Below are 25,514 nucleotides of genomic sequence, written 5' to 3'. Positions count from 1 at the left end.
TGTTGTTGTTGTAATTGCTGTAAATTGTGCTGTACCTGTTGTTGTTGTTGTTGTTTTTGTCATTGCAGTAGATATTTTTGTTTTTGGCATACACTTTTGTTGTTGTTGTTGGTATTGCTGCTGTCTTCTGTTGCTGCTGTTGTTGGTGTTGTTGTTGTATCGTTTTGTTGCGTGTGCTGCGCGTTTTTCGGGTGACTTTGACAAGAAAATTGCGATGGTCGTGACTCGCTGGGAAAGCCGAAAAAATGCTGCTGCTGCTGCTGCTGTTGTTTTTGTTGTTTTTTTTTTTCTTGTTATGCAAAGCATCTCTGGCTGCTTGGCTTAGGTCAGTGCGCCTCTTCTTCTTCCTTTTCTTCTTTTTCTTCTTCTATGCTGTTGTTGTCATACGAGTTCTGCTGAAATAACTGCGACTCCCACAATAAAACAAAAAACGCCTTTCGCGCATACGAGAAAGAAAGAAAGAGAAAGAAACTGAAGAAGAAGAAGCAGTAGCAGCGGGAGCTTTTTTTTGCTGTTGAAAGCCATTTGCTGGTAAAAGCGTCTGATTTGTGGCCAAGTGTTTTCTGTTTTTTTTTTTTCGCTGATTTATCAATGGAAAGCAGCGCAATTGTTTTGGGCCATTTGCTGTTTGGCCAATTTGGCCACAAGACGCCACACACAAAATCGTCGTCGAGCCTAAACGAGAGAGTTTTACAGTGTTGGTAAAGAGCGGAACGAGGGAAGAAGAGGAGAAGGAGAAGGTGAGGAGGGGAGGCAATCCAAAAGGGTCTTCAACTTCAATCGCATTAAGCGCAACGTTGTCGCGATTGCATAATGAGTTTAACTTAGCAGCAACCTCTTTTTATATCTGTCTCGCTCTCTCTTTCTCTCTTCTAATAACTCGCTCGCCATCTCACTCGCACTAAACGAGCGACGCAAGCGCAAATGCAACAGCAGCAGCAACAGCAGCAGCGACTACTGGCAATCTTGTTAAGCGTTAAAGGGGGCGCCGAAGCACAGTGCACAGTGGGCACAAAACACACAAGCATGACACGAATTTCTAACTAGATGAAGAAGTCAACTTCATGTGTGACCATACTATTGAAAACCGTATTATACTCTTGTTCACTATATATTCGACTTCAAAATATTGTTGTCAGCAAACAAATAAATAAAATAATAATGACAAATTAAACAAAACTTAAGTTTATTCTATAATCTATAAATTAAATAATAAATAATAATGGCATATTAAACAAATCTTAAGTTTGTCCTATGATTTATAAGGTCGAAATGTATGTACTTGTACTTATCAAATACAAAAAAATAAAATAATAAAAAATGATTAATCATGAGAAGTTAAACAAATATTAAGTTTATACGATAATTTATACGCTGAAATAATCTGTTTTCAAATGGAAAGAAATATAATTATAAAAAAAATAATAATACAAAATTAAACAAATCTTAAGTTTATACCATAATTTCATATGTTGAAATATACTTTACTTATATTTTTCAGATGCAAATATTTTTTAATCCTTGACAAAAAAAAATATGCTGTTAGCTTAAATAGCTAAAACTCTTTTGTGATCGCTAGATAATGAACGACAGTAAGTGTTTTAGCATATGCAATAAACATAAAAACTATCAAATAAAACTGAGATTAATTGCATTTATTTATTTTTTGTAGTGGAATAATAATAATAATATACTTAAGCAGATAAATGAAATTAAGGCAAAATAATGAGTTGAACTATTACGTTAGTTCATTAATTAATTAGAAGCAAAAATTCAAATTTAAAAATTAATTTTGCGAGAAATATTTTACTAGAAAAAATCAGTATAACACAACAACCCAATTCAAGTTTTATTAAATTATGAAATTTATTGCAAACAATGTTATGATAAGAAAGTTTTATATTATCAAACAAAATATGTAGAAAAAAAGATTGTGCTATTTTTAATCTCACAGCTGTCAACTTTTTCGATAAAACAGAATTTTATAATAATTAAACAAAGCCATTACATAAAGGACAATTTGTGAATTTTATAACAATCAAATAAAGCATTCGACTTATGCACAATTTGTGTTGGAATATTTGTGCAAAAACTTTGAAAGACATAAGAGCAACAATTTGACAAACAATTGCCATGACATTTTGGCCCACTGTGCAACAATCGGGGGGAGCAATGATTGAAAACATTGTCACCGTGTGTTGAAGAGCTGCGACAATTAACGCTAATTCGACGTCGTCATCGTCATCGTCTGCGCCAATTGCTAGCAGGTGAATTGTGGAATGCAAGGCGAAGAGAGAAGAAAAGCGAAAGAGTGGAAAGGGGAAGGCAAGGGGACAATCATTGGTGCAATGCGCCTCGTTTATGTAATGAGGATCGTGGCCATTGTAGACAAGACACGATCTCCATCTCCATCTTCAGCTTCAACTTCAACTTCAGTCTGCGGCGTCGCGTTATTAGGCATTATTATTCATTATTCAGTTATTCATTCAGTTATTCATTATTCATGTACTACGAAGACTGATATCATCAGTTTTCGAATGCCACCTCTCTTTTTCTGTCTGGGACGTCATTAGTTGTCCCCGTCGACTAAAGTTTTGATCAATTGTAGCACTGCGAACAGTGCACATTGGGATGAAATGCCTTTATTTTGGCAAAAACCTAAAAAGTTCATGTTAATATATCAATAATGTTGCAATTATTTCAAGCTTAGAAATGTCCCTAGACATCGAAAATATTTTTTTTGAATTTTATTGCGCAGCCTTCGTCTTGCACCAGCTGTTTAAAGTCAGCTGTTCTTGCCACGTTGTGCGTGCAAGCTTGCTGACTAGTAAAATTTCTTAATTTTGGCGTTGTCGTATTTTTAAACAGTTTGACTTATTAAAATACCTTAAATTGGAAAATGTTCTTCATGGTATGTAGAAAATATTTGTATAAGTTTTTAATTATATTTGTTTTTGTGTTGTCATGTTTTTAATGAAATACGTAAGCATTAGTTTTGTTGGTTCTAACCTTAAAATATTTGTGTTTCGTGGAGCATATCTAGCAAGAAACAACAGACAACAAATAACAACTTATGTGGTAGTATGAGTTATTATGTGTATATTCAGGTAGCATTTAATTAATTTGCGGGAATTTGCGGGGGGGTTAAATATTTCAATAGATACAAGCAAGGTTTCTCTTCGTCGGGGTGACTAACTAAAAATTTGGCTGGATTCAAATCGCAATGTCAAGGCCTCTTTTGACTGGGTAATTCCAAATGATTTTCCGGAAAACGATTTAGAGGTGATTAAAAACAAAAAAAAATAAAAAATAAAAACTAAAAAAAAAAAAAAAAAAAAAAAAAAAAAAAAAAAATCCGAAATTCACAAATAATATAAGCAGCAAATTCTCCAAGTTTCAAGTTTCTAGCTTTAAAATTACGGTTATGGCCAAAATAAAGGCATTTCATCCCAATGTGCAGTGGTTCAAAAAACATCGCGTTGATCTGGGTCAAGTGATGTTGAATGCATAACGTCGCAGTCCAAGAGCCGATTAGCGACACTTGCAACGCACCCCGAAAATAAGAAAATAAAACAACACAATTATGATTCACATACCACCAAAAGAAATGTGTACGAAAATAGTTTCAACTATTTAAAGTTCAGTTAAGCTTCCAATGACGTAAGTCCGACACGAGTTGGGAATTGGGCACAACTGTGGATTGTCTCTCTTTGGGAAGAAGGAAAATGATCTGAAATTAAGTTCAATTATGTTTTGCAGCTGGATTATTGCCGGAATTCTAATTTACATATTTGAGAACAAATGTAGGAAAACAGATCAAGCATAAAAACATAATTATACCAAATTAATATACTGCAAAATACTAAAAAATATACCAAAGGCTGTATTTAGTATATCGATATAGTACTACATTCACAATATACCATAGAGCACATCACATACTAGATCACACTTTTCAAATATACCAAATTAATATACCACAAACATACTAAATATATACAAAAAATGTATTTAGTATATTTTTATATGTAGCATTATATTTAAAATATACTATAGAGTCCAAAATATACAAGATTATGCTTTTAAAATATACCAAAATAATATTTTTTAATTTCTTTGACAACTTTTTCACATTTGAAATCGATTATAAAATAAAAAGTATTTATCAATCCAAGTTGGCTTTGAATTTTTGTAAACGAGCTGATGATGAATTTCAAGTTCTTCCAACAGTCAGCTAATCAATCTAGAATAGGCTTTCACTGAGAGCACAAACAAAGTCAGGAATTCAAGTAAGGCGCGCGATACAATCACACAAAATCCATTAACATTTCAAATTTTCTTTATGCACTTTACAGGAATTGGTATAATCGAGAATCATTTTTCCTTTGTGGAACAAAAACGCGAAAGTCTTAAGGATATATCTTCATATTGAGCTCAGGTAAGTCGAAAAGTAATGTAAAGAAAACTAGAGTACAGAAATTAGCCTAAATATCAGATTTCTATATTTCAATCTAATGCAATCTGAAATGCAATAAATTATTCGATTGCATTAAAAATCAAGTGGAAATAGTATATTTTAGCATATTAAGTATACGTATTTATAAAGTATACGTGGCTTTGTTTCTATTACAATTGAATATACAGTATTCAAATAAATAATAATAAAAAGTAATTTTAATAAACATTAATAATATATTATATAAGGAGAAGATTTTTATCTTTTTTTGATTTGGTTTTTATTTAAATATTACGTATACGTATATGCATTAATGAAATATTTCAAGTGCTAATAATAAGCGTAATATACATAGTTATTATTAATATTATTACCTATTATCTGTTACTTATTATCAATTATCTACAACTTATTATCTATTATATATTATCTATTATCTGTTGTACTATATTATCTATTATGTATTACCTATTACTTATTATATATTATCTTTTATCTATTACTTTTTAACTATTAACTACTAACTATAATCTGCAATATATTATCTATCACTTATTGCATTTTATCTATTATCTACTATTATCTATTATGTATTACCTATTACCTATTACTTTTTAACTATTATCTATTATCTTTTATCTATTACCTTTTACCTATTACTTTTTAACTATTAACTTTAAACTATAATCTATTATCTATCACTTATTGCATTTTATCTATTACCTACAATCTATTATATACTATATTGTAACCTATTATCTATCATCTACAATCTCTTACTATAGTATTATTATTTCGTTTCGTTCTTCAGCATTTATCTATTACCTTTTACCTATTACTTTTTAACTGTTAACTACTAACTATTATCTGTAATCTATTATCTATCACTTTTTGCATTTTATCTATTATCTACTATTATCTATTATATACTATATTGTAACCTATTATCTATCATCTACAATCTCTTACTTTAGTATTATTCTTTCGTTTCGTTCCGCAGCATTTGTGCAAAGTCGTCGAATATTTTGATGTGACTATTGAAAGTCGCATCGTCTGTCTGCTTCTCGTGACCTCGTCTTCATCATCTACCGCATCATGCCCTACTACACTGGCAGAAGCGACGAGCAGCTGGGCAACTCGATGCGTTTGCAGATCAGGGCCTCTATCGCCTGGTCGTCGGAGCGTAATATGGTCGCCAAGTTGACGCCGTTGGTGTGCACTTTGATTGCCGCTGGCTTTACCTATGGCTATACATCGAAATTCATTGAACCCTGCGCGTATCCGACGCGCGATGTTTTCTTTTCGCGTTACATCAAGAGCGGATGCACCAAGGCGGAGATGAAGGCATTGGACACCATAAGTATTGGTGTTTTGATCATTTTGCTCACCTACATCGATTTCTAATCTGAAATCCATCTGAATTGTGGCAAAAGAATATGAGAAAGTAGAAGAGAAAAAGGTTCCTAAACGTAAACGTATAAATAAATAATTATGCGGATCATTTTCATATCTATCTATGTACATTTCATATTTCCTTAAATTACTAAATTCATATGTTGTTAAGTAAAGTCAAGTACCGAGTGAGTAAAGAAATGTTTTAATTTCAAATTCAATTTAGTTACTGAACGAACCTCGCAATAACTATTCCAAGAAAATCGATTAGCTAGCGTTTTGGCATTTGTTAAATTGACTTGGTTACTCGTAACCGCGAGTAAACATGCAACTATTACAACTATAGTACTGAGAGTACTACTCATGAATTTATTATGCGCATAAATCTGTAACATTTTGCTACAAACGCTTCCTCGACTCGAGCACCGCACAGATATGCGACATAAATCAGTATCGAAGTCAGCGCTAGAGATGAGCGCGTGTCACGACCAGAAGGGCACAGGGCGATATTATATAGTGTTGGAAAACAGTGGTAGGAAAATAACTGAATGCATCAATACATCAAACTTTTTCAATTTTAACTAAATTTGAAATTATACAAAATAAATAAGAACAAAGAACGATAAAAATTTAATTGTAAAAGTAAAGTATACAGCTTAAAAATAAATACCAATTTATACTTTAAATTGTGTTGGGAAATAATTAAATGTTTTTTAAGTGTAAGTCCAATTCACGCTAAAAACAAAAATGTTAAAGTAAAGTATATTGCTTAAAAGTAAATAAAAGTTGAGACTTTAGATAGTGTTGGGAAACCATAAATTAAAGCAATTAGAATAAGGGGTGAAAAACTAATTCGATATATTTTTTAGTTTAAGATAAATTTTAAATTAAATAAAATGAAAAAGCTGGAAATTAGAGATGGTAGTAAAAAAATAATTTAATGTATCATTCGATATGTTTTTCAATTTATATAAAATAAATTAACTAGAAATTAGAAATGGGAGAAGAAAACAGAGTAATGTAATAAATGGTTAAAAAAAATATTAAAATGAATTCTATGTTTTTTAATTTTAACTAAATTTGCAATTATGTAAAATGAAAAAAAAAACATGCAATTAGAGATAAGAGTGGAAAACATAGTGATAGTAAATAGCTCATCTTTAATTTGTTTTAAACTAAATAAAATAAAATAAATAATTTATAAAAATAAAATGAATTATATATGTTTTTAAATTGTAAACAAATTTTAGTATAAACTAAATTTTAACTACATATATTTTAAGGAAGCTGTGAGATAACGCTACCACTTTTGAATAAGCGCAAAATTCGATTGTAGCTTTCTTTCTTGTTTTACCACCTCTAGTTGCCTTCGTGTCACGCCACAAGGCGACACATCACTAACAAAGCCCATCGCTAATAACCGGTCAAGTCCAAAATGTGATACAACAACGCTGCTTTTGTCTGTTACAATTTGCAATGCGACTAGTTTTGTGCCGCCGGCGCCTGTTCAGGAATTGGCCCACGCTGCTGTCAGGTCTGGGCAGGTCTGGTCGAGTCTGCTCGGGTCTGGTCTGCCATTTGCTGGTCTGGGCAGTTGGCCATTCAAAGTAACCACGACAGCAGCATTCATAACAAGTGTATAAACGATGTGGTCAATACCGTTTCCTCGACTAGATGACATCCTAGCAAGTAAAATGAATGATATAAAATATATATATTTAATTCCATACCATTTCATTCCAAATATTTAATTGCATTATGGTCACCTTAAATTGTTATATAAATATAGTACTTCCATTGTTTTTATGACATTTGAAATACTTGTAGGTCTACTCGGTTCTAAATCGCAGTTGTCCTGCGTCAAATGGTCACCCTTAATATATCAAATGGTAGACATTTAATTCTGCACATTTTAATACTTAGACATATAGTTTACTTTTCATTGACTACCTGCTTGAGTTGTTTTTGATTGAAAATATTTAATTTATTGTAATATGGCCACCCTCAATACAGACATAATTATTTCTTGTGTTGCTCCTTGTTTTTATGGTATTAATAATTCTTTTTTATGTTTGTTCGGCACTAGAACACAGTTCACTTACATCAAATGGTCACCCTAATTATACTAAAGGCTAGAAATTTTTATATTGTTCATTGTTTTCTGTATACTTTTACATATACTTAGCTTTTAGCTGTAAATTTCAGCCTGGGATGTTAAGTATTAAACATAAAATATGGTCACTCTAAATGTAAAAGTACTTTTCTTACTCTTCTTGTGTTTCTATGCCCTTTTTTCGAACTCATTCAAAACATTCAAGCAGTCGAAGTATGGTCAGTCTCATCTCTCTCTCTTTCTCTCTCTCCCTCTTTCTCTCTCTCATCTCTTTCTCTCTCTCTCTCTTTCTCTCTCTCTCTCTCTCTTATTTAACTAAATTATGGTCACTCTAATGTATATACCTTGCTCATCTAAAAGTTTGGTTGTGGGAGACTTGGGCATAACTTTAATCATCTAATTTGTAATCCTCTTAAACATGGTCACTCTATTTCACATCCTTTGTAATCAGACAATCTTGCTGCAGTCGTTGCCACCCTATTGAAGAGCCTTGACATGTGCAGGGTATGAATAAAAGTAGTTCGCTGTCAGGCTGGATGTGTGACGTGGACTTGGACTTGTAATCAATGAATCGTTTGTTTTGTTGTTTTTTTTTTCGGGGCGATTAGAGTGACCATTTGTGGCATGACATTAACCAGTTCACCCGCTCCACGACTGCTTTTTTTTTGTTATTTGGTCTGGTTTCTTTTTGTTTTGATATTTTCCTCAACACTTCCGTTTTCCGGTCACCAAAAAACTAAACTGGATTATGGCATGTGGCGATATACATAGTATAAATGCAGTGGCAATCGCCTGGTGGATGAACAAACGTGTCGCAACAACGACGATGGTGACTACACAACAACGACAACGACTGATGCTGCTGCTGCTGCTTTGCCTCTCCGGCAGCATTGCGGCAGCCCAGCAACTGTTTATCGCGCGTCCTCAACGCTCCATCTACGGTGCACCTCCGTTAGGTCCATCGGGACCGCCACCATCTTTAGGCTGGAACAGCGTGGGCAGCTTTAATCCGTTGAGTTTCGGCCACATGACCAAGGATGAGCTGTTGACGCTCCTCGAAGCCTGGCAAGAGGTGGAAGAGGAGAGTGCCCCGCCCCCAACGCCAGCGCCCGAGCCCGTGGAGAAACCAGCTCCTCCACCACCGCCCAAGCGTCCGATTCGTCCGCCTCCACGTCCGCGTCCGACGGCGCCGCCAGCAGCAGCCGGAGCTGGAGCAGCAGCTGGAGGAGGAGGAGGAGGAGGAGGGGGAGATGGACCGGCAGTCCCGCCACCTGGCACGCCGGTGCAAGTGCGTCTGCCCGCCTTTGTGCCCATACAACTATCCGCCATGTACACGCCGCCGCTGGCCGTGATTGGAGGAGGAGGAGGCGGAGGAGGAGCTGCTGCTGCTGCAGCGGCGGCGGCTGCTGGAGGAGGAAATGGAGGAGCAGCTGCCGCTGCTGCTGCTGCAGCTGCTGGCGGTGGAGGAGGAGGAGGAGGAGCAGGAGTTGGTGGAGCCCAAACTTTCGACAGCGATTTTCCCGACATCGACGATGAGGATGCAGCGCAGCCGCGTCTCTTCCGCTACATGCAACTGCCCATGACGTTGGCACGTCCACAATCTCAACCGCAACCGCATCCACGCGGCGCAGCTCCCCCGCCACCGACGCATGTGATGCGCAACACGCTGGAGAGCGTGGACGCTGGCATTGCGCCGCTCTCGAATTTCGTCAATGTCAAATCGAAGACGGCGAACTTTAGGCCGCCAATGAGTCTGCCCATTAAGCCGCCGACGCCATCGGCACTTCAGGGACCAGTCATAAGACCCAGGTGAGAATAGTCAAGAAATATCCGGGAACTGCTATTTTAATGTTCAATGCACTTTCTTACTTTATGTGAAGTTTTACTGATAGGATACCTCTATTAGCCGGACACTGTTTTTTTGTGCTCAAGATAATTGCCTAATATGAGTGAAGTTGTACCACAATGCAAACCTCTATGAGTCCGTTAATGTTTAATTCACTTTCTTACTTTGTGTGAAGTTTTACCACAATGCAAACTTATAGGGCACCCCCATTAATCGAACACTGCTATTTTAATGTTTCAAGACAATTTGTTACTTTGAATGAATCTGTACCACAATGTAAACTTATAGGACACCTCCATTACTGCTATTTTAGTGTTCAACACAAATGCATATTTTGCGTGAAGTTTTACCACAATGCAAACTTATATGATACCTTCATTAGCCGGACATTGCTATTTTAGTGTTCAAGGAACGTTTTTACTTTGTGTGAAGTTTTACAACAATGCAAACTCAAAGGATACCGCTACTGTTACAGGCAATTTCTTACTTTGAGTGAAGTCATACATACATACATTACTTTGTTTTTCATTATTTGTATAGAAATTTAATGTACAAGTATATTTTTGCCATATCCGACTCTTTGTTAAACAATATTTCATTTCAGATTTCTGATGCCACCATCGCTGCCGTATTTGGCCAATGCCCCCGGACCGCTGGAGCTGGTGCCATCCTCGCAGATCATTGGCGATTGGCGCGAGTAAATTCCAAAGGCCATCATCCACCTTTAATTTTTGTTTTATATATACACTTTTTTTTGTTTAATTAATAAGCACAAACATATTAATTTATAAGCACAGCGGAAAACATTTCAAATATGTGCAATATTTTCAAATATTGTCAGTATTATTTAAGCAAACAGCGAACCGACTTTTACATTCACATTCAAATTTACGCGGATATTCGTGCAGCTTAACGAAGTAGTTAAGCGCCGGCAACTTAACGAATGCCAAGTAATATACAAAAATGCCTATTCATATGTTCATTCGACTGTAAATAACAACATTAATTTAAATATATATATATAAACATTAATTAAATGTGCAACTTTTATTGAAATTTAAGTGCATTTGAGAACTTGACGAAGCAGTTAACCGCTGGCAACACAATTATTTAACACTGATTGCAACAGCTGACAGCACATGAGGAGCCGCTTGACGTGAGGAGCAACTGTTGCTGTTGCAGCCCAGCTGCAAAAGCGTTGCCCATACACACTCGACATTGCAACTAGCTGGCAACGCCGCCATCGCCATTGAGTACTAAGGCCAGCCAAGTACTCGATGCTTGCGATAGCAAAACAATAAAAATTTCGAACGATTTGGACGATGACGAACGCGACGTTTAATGGAGTCAACAATAATATTTAAAAACATATCCCAATTAAAACAAACTCATTAGCGAGCGTACAAACCGCGCGTGTGTGTGTGCGCTTAAAGTCGAAAAAAAGAAATAAACGAAAAGAGTGTGTGTGTGTGTGTGCGCAAAGTAGTTGAAAACAGTGCAAATTACGGAACTAAGAGCGTGGCAGAGGAGCGGCAGGAAGAGTGTGGAGGAGGAGCGGAAGAAGGAGGCGGGCGGGGTGTCTAGAAGATGAGCGCCTCGGACAAATATACGTATCAGCGGACAGTGCTGTGTTTGGCCCGCGTGCTCGCTGGCATTCAGCCTACGCCATGGGACAAGGTTCGTATGTGATGGAGAGGAGGTCGTGGGTCGAATGACCAACGTGTGGAGGAGGGAAGGGGGAAGCGGAAGTGCACAGCTGACCAGGGTGAAGGTGAGGGTGAGAGCGGGGCCGGTGGCGGGGGCGGTGACGACTGTGTTTAGGCAAATTGAAAATCGAATATTTCGCGCAACTAACGTTGACCTTGGGCAGCCAACAGACATGCGTGTAGTGTGGACACCCCAAAGCGGGTGGCGGGGGCGGTGAGAGTGTTGTTATCGTGTTATCGCCGTGTCCCCTATTGACCTTTGCTATATCTATCTCTCTTTCTCTCTCTCTCTCGGTGCAGGTGCAAACGCTCTTTCGGTATTGCCCACAAGAGAATGCCTCTGGAGTCTTTTGCCTTGATTCACGTGCCCAGGATGCTGTGGTTGCATTGGGCATTTACTTTCTGGAAGGCGGCTGCCAGCATGAGGCACAAATTGTACCCTATTTGCTGCGCTTGGCCAAGAGTTTGCCCAAGGCGCGCATCCACGATGAGCGCACCACCAAACTGGAGCGTAAGTCCCTGAGTTAATCCTCTCCAGCAATCCCGTGTAATCTACTTCTACTACTTCATCTTTTAGGTGTTCGCATACCCGCGGCTGAGAAGTTTAGCTTCTGCCTGAACACCCTGCTCTCGGACATAGCTGCCAAATGTCCGGATTCACGGGAGGAGATCATACTCAATCAGGTGGAAACGCTGGGCACACTGGCGAACATTGTGAAGCCCAGTAAGGATGGCAACAACTCGACCCCATCGCCCCTGGTGCTGTGCAATGCAACGGTGCCGCTGCTCTTCGGTTTGGCCCGCTCGATGGGTCGCTATGCCAGCCACGATCCGCCGCTGTTGTGTCGCATCTTTCCACCCGAACAGTTGCCCATTATGCGGGGCAGTGCGGTGGGCAGCAGCGGCATCGGTGGCAGCAGCAATTCGAATGGTTCGTTTAGCAGCAGCGAACGTTTGGCCACGACACAATTTCGTCCCATCATCCCGAGATCGATGTCGGGCAGCTTGGCGGCGCATCAACAGACCGCTGTAGCATCGCAGGACGAACAAGGACGTTTGCGGAGTAGCATCAATGGCAAACAGAAGCCATCACTTCAGAGTTACTTCTCGGTGCCCTACGATCCACGCACACATTTCTTCACACGCTACGGCTCCAGTTTCAATCAATTTCCCCACATGCGGGTGAACAACGTTTGCGAATCCCCAAGCAAATCGGGCGGTAAGCCACCGATGTATCGTGTTCCCCCGTTTCCCATACAACATCTGCAGACGATCTTTGCGGTGTCGAAGAAACTGCTGACAAAGGATACGCTCGAGTATCTGGATGAGCTGGGCAGCGATATATTCTCGCTGCACTTGAATACGGGCAATTGCTACAAGAGTTTCTCGGAGATGTTGAATCTGGTGTTGGTCACATTGTTGCGTGAGTTGTTGCAACATCAGGTCGATTTGCCCGCTCCGTTCACCAAGGATGTCCAGGAGTTTGTCAAGCGTCTGTTTCTCAATGGCCAAACGGAGCTGCAGAACAAGCAGCAGGATCAGGAGCGCGAGCGACGCGAGGAGAACGGAATTGCTGTTGTCAACAAATACAAAATCAATGTGATGGCCAATGCGGCGTGCGTTGATCTCCTCGTTTGGGCCATTCGCGATGAGACGGGTGCGTATTGTGTGCCATCTCTAATTCTAACTAACTCACACATCTCTAGGTTGAACTATCGAATGATTAGCAGCTGTGGCTTGTGCCCAGGCAGCAGAGAGAGCGAGAAAAAAGAGTCCGTCTGATTATCATTCGAAAATTAGCTATTTTGGGTTTTTGTTTCGTGGGATTTTTCCTACATTTTAGTACAGCAATAATGTATTTATTTCTTGTAATTATTTGTGCTTGACTGCACCACAAATTTTAATTGTCTGCCTTATAATGATCGTTATAGTTTTGCCAATCCGAAACCGACAACCAAATATGTCCAAATGTGATTTAGACTTTGTTTACAATATGCTTTGTAATTAGGAGTTCATTTTATGTGCTTCAGCAACCATTCGACAAAAATAGATTAGATTAGTATTTTATAGTTTTTTCAATGATAAAAATATAGTTTATTTGTAGTTGTAAATTTTATAGTTTTCTCAATATCATTCACTTTCCGTGATACTAATAACAGTTTATTTGTTAAGAAGCATTAACAGCTGAAACTTTCAAATGAATTCATAAAGAAAGACTTCTAGAATGCGCTACAAAAGAAATTTCTACAAATATTCACTAAATTAAAAACAATATTGAGAAACTTAAACTAATTAAAAATAGCTTTCGTTGGCATGGAATTTTGCTAAAACATATTTCTAAATTATATCCAGCTGAAGCTTTAAAATGAATTCATAAAAGTCACTTCGGTAAACTAACATTGTTGAACTTCTTTTTCAACTTAAATGTACAACAATTTAGGAAAACAAAATGGGAAAAGTTATTGTATGAGATTATATTTCTGAAATTTGTGTCAAGATACTTTGAAGTAAAACTAATTTAAAAGAAAGTTAAAGTACAATATGCTAATATTATTGAAAATGTTGCTAGTCGGTGAATTTAAGGAATATAATTAAAGAAGTTTCGAGATTGTATATCTGCGATGCTTTAGCGTAAAATACCTTTAATTGAGATTTATATTTACATCTCAGATATTTATCTAAGCTCTACGATTCTGCTGCCTGGACACAAGTGAAAGAGTTTAAGGCGTAAAAGAGTAGCTTAAGTTGTGTGCTGGTTTTTTCATTTTTTTTTTATCAATTCTTTTGAGTTCCTTGAGTTGATACGGAATATTTTTACAGTTGACGTCGACTATAACGTGCCATCCTTGCAAAATGGCTTGCATTTTTTATTGAAGAAAGGTCAAGAGCAGTTCCCAGTTGTTGCGTTTCTTTTCGTTCCTATTGTTTTCTTTTCTTTTTTGTGTTCTCGTTGCTTTCACGGCATGTGCGAAACACACAACACACACAAAACAATAAAAACAAAGCAAAAAACACGCACACCGTTCAGATCAGTTTGATTTTGCATGAACTCGTTCGAGTCCTCAATTTGTTTTCTATCCCCAAAGAAGGAACAACTTGAATAGAAATTTCCAAACTAATCTCGCTTTGTTTTCTCGCCAACACAGAGGCGGATAAATTATGCGGTCGCCTGTCACAGAAACTGAATCTGGTGCTCAGCCACAAGATCGTCATGGATCACATGCCCCTGCTGATGGTCTGCCTGGAGGGATTGGGAAAGCTGGCGCAAAAGTTTCCCAACATTGCCGGCACCTCGATCTCGTATCTGCGCGACTTTCTCGTCGATCCGAGTCCCATCTTGGGCAAACTTCATGCACATGCAATGCAAACGCTGGCTCTGCAAAAGAAGGAGAAGGAACAGACGCCATTCAAGATTGTTGTCCAGCATTCGGATTCGCGTTCCGTTGTCGACATCTTTGGCGACAATCAGAAGCAGGCTGGCGCCACAGGACGCAGCGGTTATGCCGCCTTCGAGGCTCTTCGCGATGCCGCCATTGAGAATCTATCGATTGCATTGAGAGCTGCGCACACGCTGGATCAGTTCTGTGTGCCAGCGTTGGTGGCCAACGTATCCAATCGACTCTTCACCGCCGAAAAGCATGAGAGGTGAGTGCTACTTTGATGAAAAGTGTCAATTGATTGCGGTTTTATAATAAAAACAAATAAGAAAGCTACAATTGAGTCTGCAGCAGAAAATACATCGAATGAATATACTAAGGAAATACTTAAATATACCGAAGGCTATATTTGGTATCAATATAAACCAGATTCTCAAAGCTACAGTCGAGTGTATAAAACAATGCGATTTTATTATACTAAAATACACCGAGAGTTATATTTAGTATACCGTCCTCATTCTTAAAATATACCGAATTGATATACTAAGAAAATATTAATATATACCGAAAGCTATATTTGGTATACTATATTATCAAAATATGTTAACTGTCTGTCTTCATAATAACAACAAGAAAGCTACAGCGAAAAGTGAGAAATAATGCAGTATTCTAAAAACACGCCAAATGAATATACTAAGAAAATACTAAAATATACCCAAGGTTATATTTGGTATATCAAAATATATCAGGTTGTAAGTAAAAGAAGTCGGTATTATTATAGAAATATATCAAATATATATACTAAGAAAATACTAAAATATGTCGAGGCTATTCTTAGTTTTACTAGATTGTCAAAATATTTCAACTTTTATCCGTATTCATAAAAAAAATAAGCAAAAAAATAAACAAACGCTATATTATCTATATCAATACTACAGCCAAAATAGAGTAGAAAATATATCAGATTACCTATACCACCTATACCACTTCAAAATATATCATAGAGTATAAAATATACCATACATATGTCGATATATTACTTCTTTCAAAATATACCATATATACACAAAATATACCGTATTACCTATTACTACATCCAAAATATATAGAGTACAAAGTGTACCAGATTATCTATATACTACTGCATACTCAAAATATACCATAAAGTACAAAATGTACCATATTGTCAACCCGATTGAAGATGCTTACTTTTATTTTATGTACAATTAACCTTTTTGCACTCTTCTAATGTATTCTTCCGTTTTGCGAACTTTCAGCGAATCGACGCTGGTCAGCCTGAACATCATTGTGATGCTGGGTCATGTGGCCGTCGCCCTCAAGGACACCTCGAAGACAACGCAGAACATACTGCAGTTCTTCATACAGCGCTTCTGCAAAGTGCCATCGGAGCAGAACGCACTGATTGTCGATCAACTTGGGTGCATGATCATTTCGCAGTGTGAGACGCACATCTTCGATGAGATCATGAAGATGTTTTCGCGTGTCACGGTGCAATCGGCATCGTTGGCCTACAATTCGGATCCGGAGCATCGCAAGCAATTCCATCATGTATCCGATGCCGTGGTGAATGCATTGGGGAACATTGCAGCGAACATTCAGGGCGATGCAGAGATGTTGGAGCTGTTGGGCAAACTCTTGGAGTTGTTTGTGCAAATTGGTCTGGATGGCGAGCGTTCGTATGACAATACGCCGGGGGCACAGAAGGCGAGTTCGCGTGCCGGAAATTTGGGCATGCTGATACCCGTGATTGCTGTGCTCATGCGTCGCCTGCCGCCGATTAAAAATCCCCGCCAGCGTCTGCACAAACTCTTCAAGGACTTTTGGGCCTATTGCGTTGTCATGGGCTTCACCAATGCCCGTCTCTGGCCAGCCGATTGGTATCAGGGTGTCCAACAGATTGCTGCCAAATCGCCGCTGCTCATCTCACAGACAGCGCACAAATCCGATATGCGTGAGCTCAACTATACGCTGGCCATTAAAAGTGATTCGGTTAATGAGCTGCGCAGTCAGATTCTTGTGCTGCTCGAGCATTCGTCCGACAATGTCGCTGGCTCCATTAATAAGCTAACCTTTGCCCAGTGCACGTATTTGTTGAGTGTCTATTGGCTCGAGATGCTGCGCGTCGAGAATGCCGATGAACCCAGTCTGGAGCCCATCATGAGTTACCTTTGTGACACCGCGCTGCAGAAGGACAAGACGGGCATCTGGCAGTGCGTCAAGTGGTGAGTGAAGGGGTGAAAACAAGCGGAAGAAGCAGGGAGGAAGAACAGCAGTCTACCTTTAAGAGTCCAATCTTTGATTCTTAATCTGTAGTTAAAAGCAGCTTGCAGTTAAATTTCCAACTAGTCCGAACTCTGTATTTAACATGAACGAAAGTAGTTGAAGAGAAGTCTGTTTAATCCGTTAATCTAGTAAGGGATTTGATACGACTCGTTATTATTGTTTATTTAACTTGTAGAAAGAGAAGGTTATTTAGTTCGATTGTCTAAAGGCTTTAAGTGATCATCATTATTAGTTGAAGCTACCGTTTTGTTCAAATCGTATGGTTATATAATATATTTTACACTTAGTATATTCTTTTATTCTTAGTATATTCGTCTATTAACTCGTAGAAAGAGAAGGCTGTTTAGTTCGATTGTCCAAGTCACCTTTTACCCAAATCTTATACTGTATTATATTCTTTTATTATTAGAATATACTTTTATACCTAGTATATTCTCGTATACTTAGTATATTCATTTATACTTAGTATATTTTTCTATCAACTCTGTATTGTAGTAAGAAGAAAGTAGCAAATGAAGTCTGTTTCCTTATCAAGTAATTCAAAACTGCGTGCCAACACTTTTCACAGTAATTTGATAAATTTATAGCTCAAAGATTGGTTGAAGACGGCTTTTATATTAGTCTTGACTAATGTATTTACATAACTATCAAGCCTGCATTAAAAAAGAGAGAAATCAGAAAGAATAGAAGTTTATAATTAGTTAGTCAATGATTTTATAGACTTATTTCAGCATCAATATCGGACAACTTTAAGACGAGAGTCTTTAATGATCATTGAACAACTTAATTTCAGTTCAAGCATTGTGTAGAGAGTCCACAATTTTGTGCAGTACTCGTAGTTAAATCTTTTGTTTTTGCTCTAGAAAATATTTTGGTTTTTCCATTAACCTTTAGCGTGTTCTTTAAGTATTGTTTTAGTATAGCTTTATTAGCAGCTGTTTTCATGTTAATACTATTATTATTGTTAATATTATTATGTATTCTGTATTTATTTAAATATTATCATTATTATTTTTGCATCAAAGCTGTAATTCATTAGAAATCATTTAGGTCTTAGATGTCTAGGAATTCTTTTACTTTCTCCACGCTTGCTCGCTGCTCCTTAAATGAATTTCTTATACATCTTACAAACATTAGCTAATCTCCCTCACTCTCCATCTTTTAGCGTCGCCGATCAGGTGTTTGAGAAGTTCCGGAATGTGCTGTACGCCCATGATGAGATACGGGAGAAGGTGCTCGAGTCGCAGGCAACGCTGCTGTTGGTCTACTTCAATCACATCCACAAACAGATTCAGTTGGTCGCCGATCAATATCTCTCCCAACTCGTGGATCGCTTTCCCCATCTGCTGTGGAATCGTCGGGTGTTGTGGTGCATGCTTGACATATTGCAACTTCTGGCTTATTCCCTCTCGCTCGATCCCAACGAGGAGACGCCAACGTTACGGGTCGTCTCAACGCCGTACACGCTGCAGCTGATGGACTCGCTGCCGGCACGGGAGTTGCGACTGAAGGATTTCGCCGACCGATGTCAGGGAATTGTGAATGAGGCAATGAAATGGGCGCCACGCTCAACCCGATCGCATTTGCAGGAGTATCCCAATCAGATACCGACGCCAGTGCTCGCCCATCACAGTGGACTGGCTCTCGCCTTCGATTCGGTGGTAAACAGCGGGACACTGCATCCGGGGAATACGCTGAGCAGCCTGAGCAAGCGTCCGAGTTGCGTCAACTCGGATACCCCGCGATTTGTGAGCGTTCTCTGCTTGCGGAGCAAATACGCCGGCGAGATAAGCGGACTGCTGTCGGTGCTCAGTGAGCAGGATAAAGCGGGACTCGCTGAACGCTTGGTGAAGGATGTTTGGGGCGCGTGTGCGGAGAAGAGCGATGCCAGGCATCGTGGCGCCTTGTGGCGTGCCACAGCGTATTTGATCATCTGTGCTGAGATCGATCGGAAACTCTTGCATGCGGTGGCAAGTTCACAGCTTGAATTGTTCACCGAGTCCGCAATGGAGACGGCCGTCGAGTGCTGGCAATGGGTGTTGACGGCACGACAGGATTTGGAGTTGTGTTTCATCCAGGAGATGGTTAGCGCCTGGCAGACCACCTTCGAGAAGCGGATGGGTTTGTTCGCCTGGGAAATGGAAATCACACATCCCCTTGCTGCGTACGAAGGTTGCAAGCTGGTTAGCAAACCGATATTGATTGCACCGCATTTGATTTGGCTCCAGCTGCTCTCCGAGATGGTCGACACTGCCAAGTATTGCAATCGCGACAAGGTGGAAATGTTCTGTCTGCTCCTGCATCGATGTCTCCCCATCCTGAAGAGCAGTCGACAGAATCGTCAGGTGGCCACGGTCGGTTGTCGGTTCAAGCTGCTGCAATGCGGTCTGTCGCTGCTGCAGGGCAACACGATACCCAAATCGCTGGCACGGAACATTCTGCGGGAGCGCATCTATTCGAATGCCTTGGATTACTTCTGCGGTCCGCCAACGTGTCCGAATCAGAGTCGCGAACAACTGCTCGAGGACATTTTGATATTGCTAAAGTTCTGGCAAACGATGCGCAGCGAAAAGAAGCATCTGGTCACCTCAGAGGTGGGTGACTATGACATCACCAGCGCCTCGGTTAGCTCCACCCAAATGCTGGCGGTACGCAACAACCCGGAGACCGCATCCCTCATCAGCGGCGGTGCGGATTATGGACGATCGATGAGTGCCACGGGCAACACAGGAGGAGGAGGCTGGTACAATACGATACCGCATTCGACGTCGACGCTTTCGAAGCGTTCGAATCGATCGAAGCGACTGCAGTACCAGAAGGATTCGTACGACAAGGATTACATGAAGAAGCGCAATCTGATTTTGGAGCTGCTCGCCGTTGAGCTCGAGTTTCTCATCACGTGGTACAATCCCAACAGCCTCACCGACCTCATTGTGCCAGGTAAGCTAAGCTAAGAAAGTAAAGCTCTATCGTTGTCAATCAGTCAATCAATTTTACTTGAAAGGGAAAAATTTCAATGTCAGTCAATCAATCAATCAGTCATCTAATTTTAGCTTTTGTGAAATTGAATTTATTGAGCGTTTTAACTATTTTTGTGTTGCTTTCTCGTAAAATATGTACCAAATACCTTCAATAATTTGATCTGCATTTTGCTTAGACATTTTCTCTTTCAATGTCAGTCAATCAATCAGTCAGTTTATTTTAGCATTTAGTCTCCAACTTTGTCAATTTCTCATTTAGATTTATTAATCAGCTTTGACGGTCAATTAGTTAACTTAACCTAACTATATATTCAGTCATGATTGTAAGCCATTAGTTATTGAACATCAATCAACCGTCAATCGGCCCCAGCTTTGCATTCATTTAATCGTTCAGCGAGCCAGCCTTTAATTTGCATTTCCCATCTTTTATCGACGAATCTCATTTATCACCTCAATTAAGCAGTTAAACAATCTAAAGTTACCAATCAAACATTAATTGGTTGGAGATTTCATTCATTTACTTAAACAGTAAAGAAATCTGCATATCAAATTCATTATTTAAACATCAATCGATCGGAGATTTCGTTCATTTACTGAAATTGTAAACAAATCTGTTTATCTAATCCCTTAGCAATCAGTTTTATGAGCATTCTGCTTATGTATTGTCAATCATGACAAGAAAATTATGAACAATTGTTCAAAGTGAGTCCTCAATTTGTATCAAGCTTCAATCTTTGCTCTCTTCAATCAAACATCAATCGTTTTCAGCATTCAGATTGTCTTCAGTCCACATTTCTCTTGCTGCATCAATCAACTCAAGTCAGACATTCTAGTATTTTATATTTTCTATTTATTTTGGCATCACTTTGCCTTTGCTAAATAATTGCTGCTACTTCAAATGACAACATCAATCTCGCTCATTCATTCCACTGCCAATGAATCATCGTTGTGACTCACATTCCTCCAATTATTCGCTTCAATTGAGTTGAAATGAGTTGCATCATCGCTCTCGACAATGATTTACGACTATTTTTAGATTTTCTTGAAATTGTGTAGCGCTTTAACTATTTTTGAGTTGCTTTCTCATAAAATATGTACTTTCATTAGTTTGATTTTCATTTTCCTTAGTCTTTTTCTCTTTCATTGGTACACTTGAAGTTGATTTATATACTGTCACATTAAAACAAAAACATTTCTTTTTTGTTGCTAGATTCGTAAACGTTTTCATTCAACTTTTGCTTTTGCATTTTATTTTGTTGCCGCGTTCGTAGATGTTTTCTAGACATTTCGTAACAAAGTTGTTTTTGCCTTTCTTTTTTGTCAATTCGCATTTATTTTCGCATTCATAAACGTTTCACAGGCACTTTGTCACTTTTTATTTGCCTTTAAGTTTTCTTTTCCATCATTCCTTTTGTAAAATCACATACATGAACGTTTCACTGTCTGTTTTGCACTGTGCAATGAAATTTCGAATGCTTTGCAACTTCATTTTAACATTAATCTTTGCTTTATAGTAAATTTTCTCTTTCAACTTCACATTCGTATGTGTTTTCTAACACGTTGTTGATTTTTCTGTAGCTTTGCTCAATTGTTCTTACCATTAGCAATTCGTTAACGTTTTACAGGCAACTTCGCGCTTTGTAATTATGTTAAGTTTTTTTTTTCTACCTTTTCTGTGTGGTTGTTGCTTTATTCTTCTCCTCTAGTAGAATTCATAATCGTCTTACTGGCAGCCTCCCTTTTTGTCGCTTTCCTCTTTATAGTCACATTCGTAAACGTTCCACTGGCAGCAGCGTTTGTTTTCTCTACCCGGTTTTTCTCTCTCGCTCGCTCTGTGCAGTCAACTCGCTTGCTGTCTCCAATCATAATTTTGCTGGCAGCTTTGGTTTTCATGCATTCCTTTTTATAGTCATATTCGTAAACGTTCCGTTCTACTTTGTTTTCCTCTCCCACTCACTCTTGCTTGCTGCGCTATATCCGTCTTGCTCCTACTCATGTTGTGCTGTCTCTCTCTCTCTCTCTTCTGCAGGCGAGGAACAGATCACAGAGTGGCGCAATCGTCCCTACAAGCCGAATGTATGGCGTGACTACGCTCGCCTCGCCTGGTGCTACAATCCGGCGCTGGCAGTCTTCCTGCCGCAGCGCATCAAGAACGCCGAGACGATCGACGAGGAGGTTTCGCGTCTCGTCTGCTCCGATCCGATTGCCGTGTGTCACATACCCGAGGCTCTCAAATATCTATGCACCACGAAGAATCTGCTGCAAGAGAGTCCCGATCTTGTGTACATTCTCTCCTGGTCTGCCGTAACACCGATCCAAGCGTTATCGTACTTCTCACGTCAGTATCCATCGCATCCGTTGACCGCACAGTATGCGGTGAAGACGCTTAGCTCGTATCCGGCGGAATCGGTGCTGCCGTATATCCCGCAATTGGTGCAAGCGTTGCGACACGATACGATGGGCTATGTGGTGGAGTTCATCAAGAACATATCGAAACGTTCGCAGATTGTGGCACATCAATTGATCTGGAATATGCAGACGAACATGTACATGGACGAGGATCAATTGCATCGTGATCCCAATCTGTATGAGGCTCTCGATCAGCTCACCCAGAATATAATTGCCTCGTTCTCGGGCGCTGCGAAACGTTTCTACGAACGCGAATTCGATTTCTTTGGCAAAATCACAGCGGTGTCGGGTGAAATTCGCTCTTTCCCCAAGGGCATTGAGCGGAAGAACGCTTGCTTGGCGGCCTTGAGTCGCATCAAGGTGCAGTCGGGTTGTTATTTACCCTCGAACCCCGAGGCCATGGTCTTGGACATTGAATACAGCAGCGGCACACCGATGCAGAGTGCTGCCAAGGCGCCGTATTTGGCGCGTTTCCGTGTCTATCGCTGCGGCATCACCGAGCTGGAGACACGCGCCATGGAGGTGTCCAATAATCCCGTAAGTTTTACCTTTACTTTTGCCAACTCTTTCACTTACGATATTATTCTCTTTAACAGAACTCCCAAGAGGATGCGCACATGACGCTGGGCGTGGAATCGTGGCAGGCGGCCATCTTTAAGGTGGGCGACGATGTGCGTCAGGATATGCTCGCCCTCCAGGTGATCACCATCTTTAAGAATATCTTCCAACAAGTCGGTCTCGATCTGTTCCTGTTCCCCTATCGCGTGGTCGCCACAGCACCCGGTGTAAGTAGCTCAAAGTCATACAGAATTTAAGTCAGATTTTAAACTAAATTCGTTATCTTTAGTGTGGCGTCATTGAGTGTGTGCCCAATGCCAAGTCACGGGATCAGCTGGGCAGACAAACAGATTCGGGACTATCCGAGTACTTCCAGCATCAGTATGGCGATGAGAGCTCCAAGGAATTCCAGGCGGCACGCGCCAACTTTGTTAAATCAATGGCCGCCTATTCCCTCATCGGTTATCTGTTGCAAATCAAGGATCGACATAATGGCAACATTATGATTGACAAGGATGGACACATAATACACATAGGTAAGGAGCAGACGCTATGTGATTTATGTTTATTCAACTGTATAACAGTTTGTATAACAATATACCAGTTTTCATGGCAGTATAGCAGCTTGTATAACAGTTTGCATTAAATCTAGCAATTCTATTATTAGTTGTTTAACAGTTTATATAAACGTATACTAGTTTTTACACATTACCATAGTTTATATAGCCGTATAACAGTTTATACACTTTGCAACACTTACACCGATTATAACCCTTTATTTTACAGATTTTGGCTTCATGTTTGAATCATCGCCCGGTGGCAACATCGGTTTCGAGCCCGACATGAAGCTCACCGACGAAATGGTTATGATCATGGGCGGCAAAATGGAGGCGCCCGTCTTCAAATGGTTCTGCGAGCTGTGCGTTCAGGCCTTCCTCGCTGTGCGGCCGTATCAGGATGCCATCGTTTCGCTGGTATCCCTGATGTTGGACACCGGTCTGCCCTGCTTCCGAGGGCAGACGATCAATTTGCTGAAGCAACGTTTTGTGGCCACCAAGAACAACAAGGAGGCAGCCGCCCATATGCTGGCTGTTATACGCAATTCGTATCAGAATTTCCGTACGCGTACCTACGACATGATCCAGTACTATCAAAACCAGATTCCCTACTAAACAACATCCGAAAAAGGAATGGGCGTCATACTTACAAAGCAGGGAGAACAGGGCTGGGCTTGGTTTATTCCTCCCACTATTTCCTCGTATACTATTATTATTATTATTATTTTTTCGTTTGTTATTTGCGGGTTTCGGGAATTCACATTGCTAGCCAAATGCTGTATTATTAATCTTATATTATATTACTGTGAATGTATTGTGTGTATTTTGGGCGAAACCTCTTAAGTTCTTTTCTGGGCGATTTTTTTTTCCTTTTTAACTATGTAATTTATTAGTGTTATTTTTGTGTTTGTTTTCTATTTTTTTTTGTCGAATTTGAGAGCAGCTGTTACGAAGTTTTCGAAGATTTTACGATGCATACTAAATCAATTATAGGCGCAATATGTTGTACAATGTATTTGTTACCTACATATATACGTATACACGAAGCATATTACTTAACATTACTTATATATATATATATATATATACATAAATATATATACGATATACATATATAATAACGGGGCAATTGAAAATATATAACACCCACAGAAATAATTCCATATATAATACGAAGCGAAGTAAACCTATATAAAAATTATTTATCTAATTGTAAAACATAACCACTGTGTAATTATCCATATATGTGTACATATATAAATAGTACATATATACGTATTATACCCATATTTTTTTCCTCGTTGCAAAACAAACCAATGTTGAAATATACAAGCTAATTTGCATTGTTTGTTGGACAAAAAAAAAACGATATCCGAATTTTATTTTACATTTTGAGTGTTGGCGCGCACAGCAGATAAAACAACTTCACTCGGAGAGTGGCCAATTAGTCGAAATACATACAATATACCATAGAAAGTGCAGCTCGCAAAATACCGCTATAGGAAGACTGGTCACTTTCAAGTATATTTTTAAAAGATGTATTTATTTTCTCCATCTCTCTCCCACTACAGCAAAGGGTGCATTTGCTTCACCACTCGGCTGTTAAGTAACAGTGCAGCGCAACGGAATGTTAGGCGCATGGTTGCGTTGGCAGGCCAGTGTTGGGCAGCGTGCGCTGCGATTGAGTTGAGTTGAGATTGGATAAGAAGAAGCATCAAGCAGCAGACGGGCTAGCAGCAAAGAAGCTAAAAGTACGCCTACAATATCGAATAATTATCGTGCAATGTTCTTCTATTCATTATCATTCGTTTGCTT

General features: G+C 39.3%; 3 protein-coding genes across 3 annotated transcripts; all 3 read left to right on the top strand.

Annotated features, from left to right (window-relative positions):
* The first annotated feature begins 4,186 nt into the window (after positions 1-4,186).
* On the top strand, positions 4,187-5,933 carry LOC133849067 (uncharacterized). The gene is made up of 2 exons (XM_062284917.1): positions 4,187-4,438; positions 5,457-5,933. Exon 2 carries the CDS (start codon positions 5,552-5,554, stop codon positions 5,858-5,860), a length of 309 nt encoding a protein of 102 aa, XP_062140901.1. The 5' UTR covers positions 4,187-4,438; positions 5,457-5,551; the 3' UTR covers positions 5,861-5,933.
* Positions 5,934-8,772: 2,839 nt separating this feature from the next.
* Positions 8,773-10,838, top strand: LOC133847114 (uncharacterized). The gene is made up of 2 exons (XM_062281915.1): positions 8,773-9,770; positions 10,412-10,838. The coding sequence occupies exons 1-2, from the start codon at positions 8,788-8,790 to the stop codon at positions 10,506-10,508; spliced, it is 1,080 nt and encodes a 359-aa protein (XP_062137899.1). The 5' UTR covers positions 8,773-8,787; the 3' UTR covers positions 10,509-10,838.
* A 249-nt stretch (positions 10,839-11,087) lies between these two features.
* On the top strand, positions 11,088-24,513 carry LOC133847113 (phosphatidylinositol 4-kinase alpha). The gene is made up of 10 exons (XM_062281914.1): positions 11,088-11,484; positions 11,814-12,024; positions 12,091-13,170; positions 14,660-15,158; positions 16,168-17,133; positions 18,360-20,134; positions 22,205-23,121; positions 23,181-23,369; positions 23,432-23,678; positions 23,929-24,513. Exons 1-10 carry the CDS (start codon positions 11,395-11,397, stop codon positions 24,312-24,314), a joined length of 6,360 nt encoding a protein of 2,119 aa, XP_062137898.1. The 5' UTR covers positions 11,088-11,394; the 3' UTR covers positions 24,315-24,513.
* The last annotated feature ends 1,001 nt before the right edge of the window (positions 24,514-25,514 follow it).

Source organism: Drosophila sulfurigaster, chromosome X (genome assembly GCF_023558435.1).
Source record: "Drosophila sulfurigaster albostrigata strain 15112-1811.04 chromosome X, ASM2355843v2, whole genome shotgun sequence".
Classification (NCBI taxonomy): domain Eukaryota; kingdom Metazoa; phylum Arthropoda; class Insecta; order Diptera; family Drosophilidae; genus Drosophila; species Drosophila sulfurigaster.
The sequence above is the reverse complement of the archived record's forward strand: the minus strand, read 5'-3'. Positions and strand labels throughout refer to the sequence as shown.

What these genes read in the sequence shown, in the direction of transcription:
- LOC133849067 (XM_062284917.1), top strand. Translation starts at nt 5,552, where the DNA reads ATGCCCTACTACACTGGCAGAAGCGACGAGCAGCTGGGCAACTCGATG.
- LOC133847114 (XM_062281915.1), top strand. Translation starts at nt 8,788, where the DNA reads ATGGTGACTACACAACAACGACAACGACTGATGCTGCTGCTGCTGCTT. An exon ending in GGACCAGTCATAAGACCCAG is followed by an intron (nt 9,771 to 10,411) that starts GTGAGAATAGTC and finishes ATTTCATTTCAG; the next exon opens with ATTTCTGATGCCACCATCGC.
- LOC133847113 (XM_062281914.1), top strand. Translation starts at nt 11,395, where the DNA reads ATGAGCGCCTCGGACAAATATACGTATCAGCGGACAGTGCTGTGTTTG. An exon ending in GCGCACCACCAAACTGGAGC is followed by an intron (nt 12,025 to 12,090) that starts GTAAGTCCCTGA and finishes TTCATCTTTTAG; the next exon opens with GTGTTCGCATACCCGCGGCT. An exon ending in TGGACACATAATACACATAG is followed by an intron (nt 23,679 to 23,928) that starts GTAAGGAGCAGA and finishes TTTATTTTACAG; the next exon opens with ATTTTGGCTTCATGTTTGAA.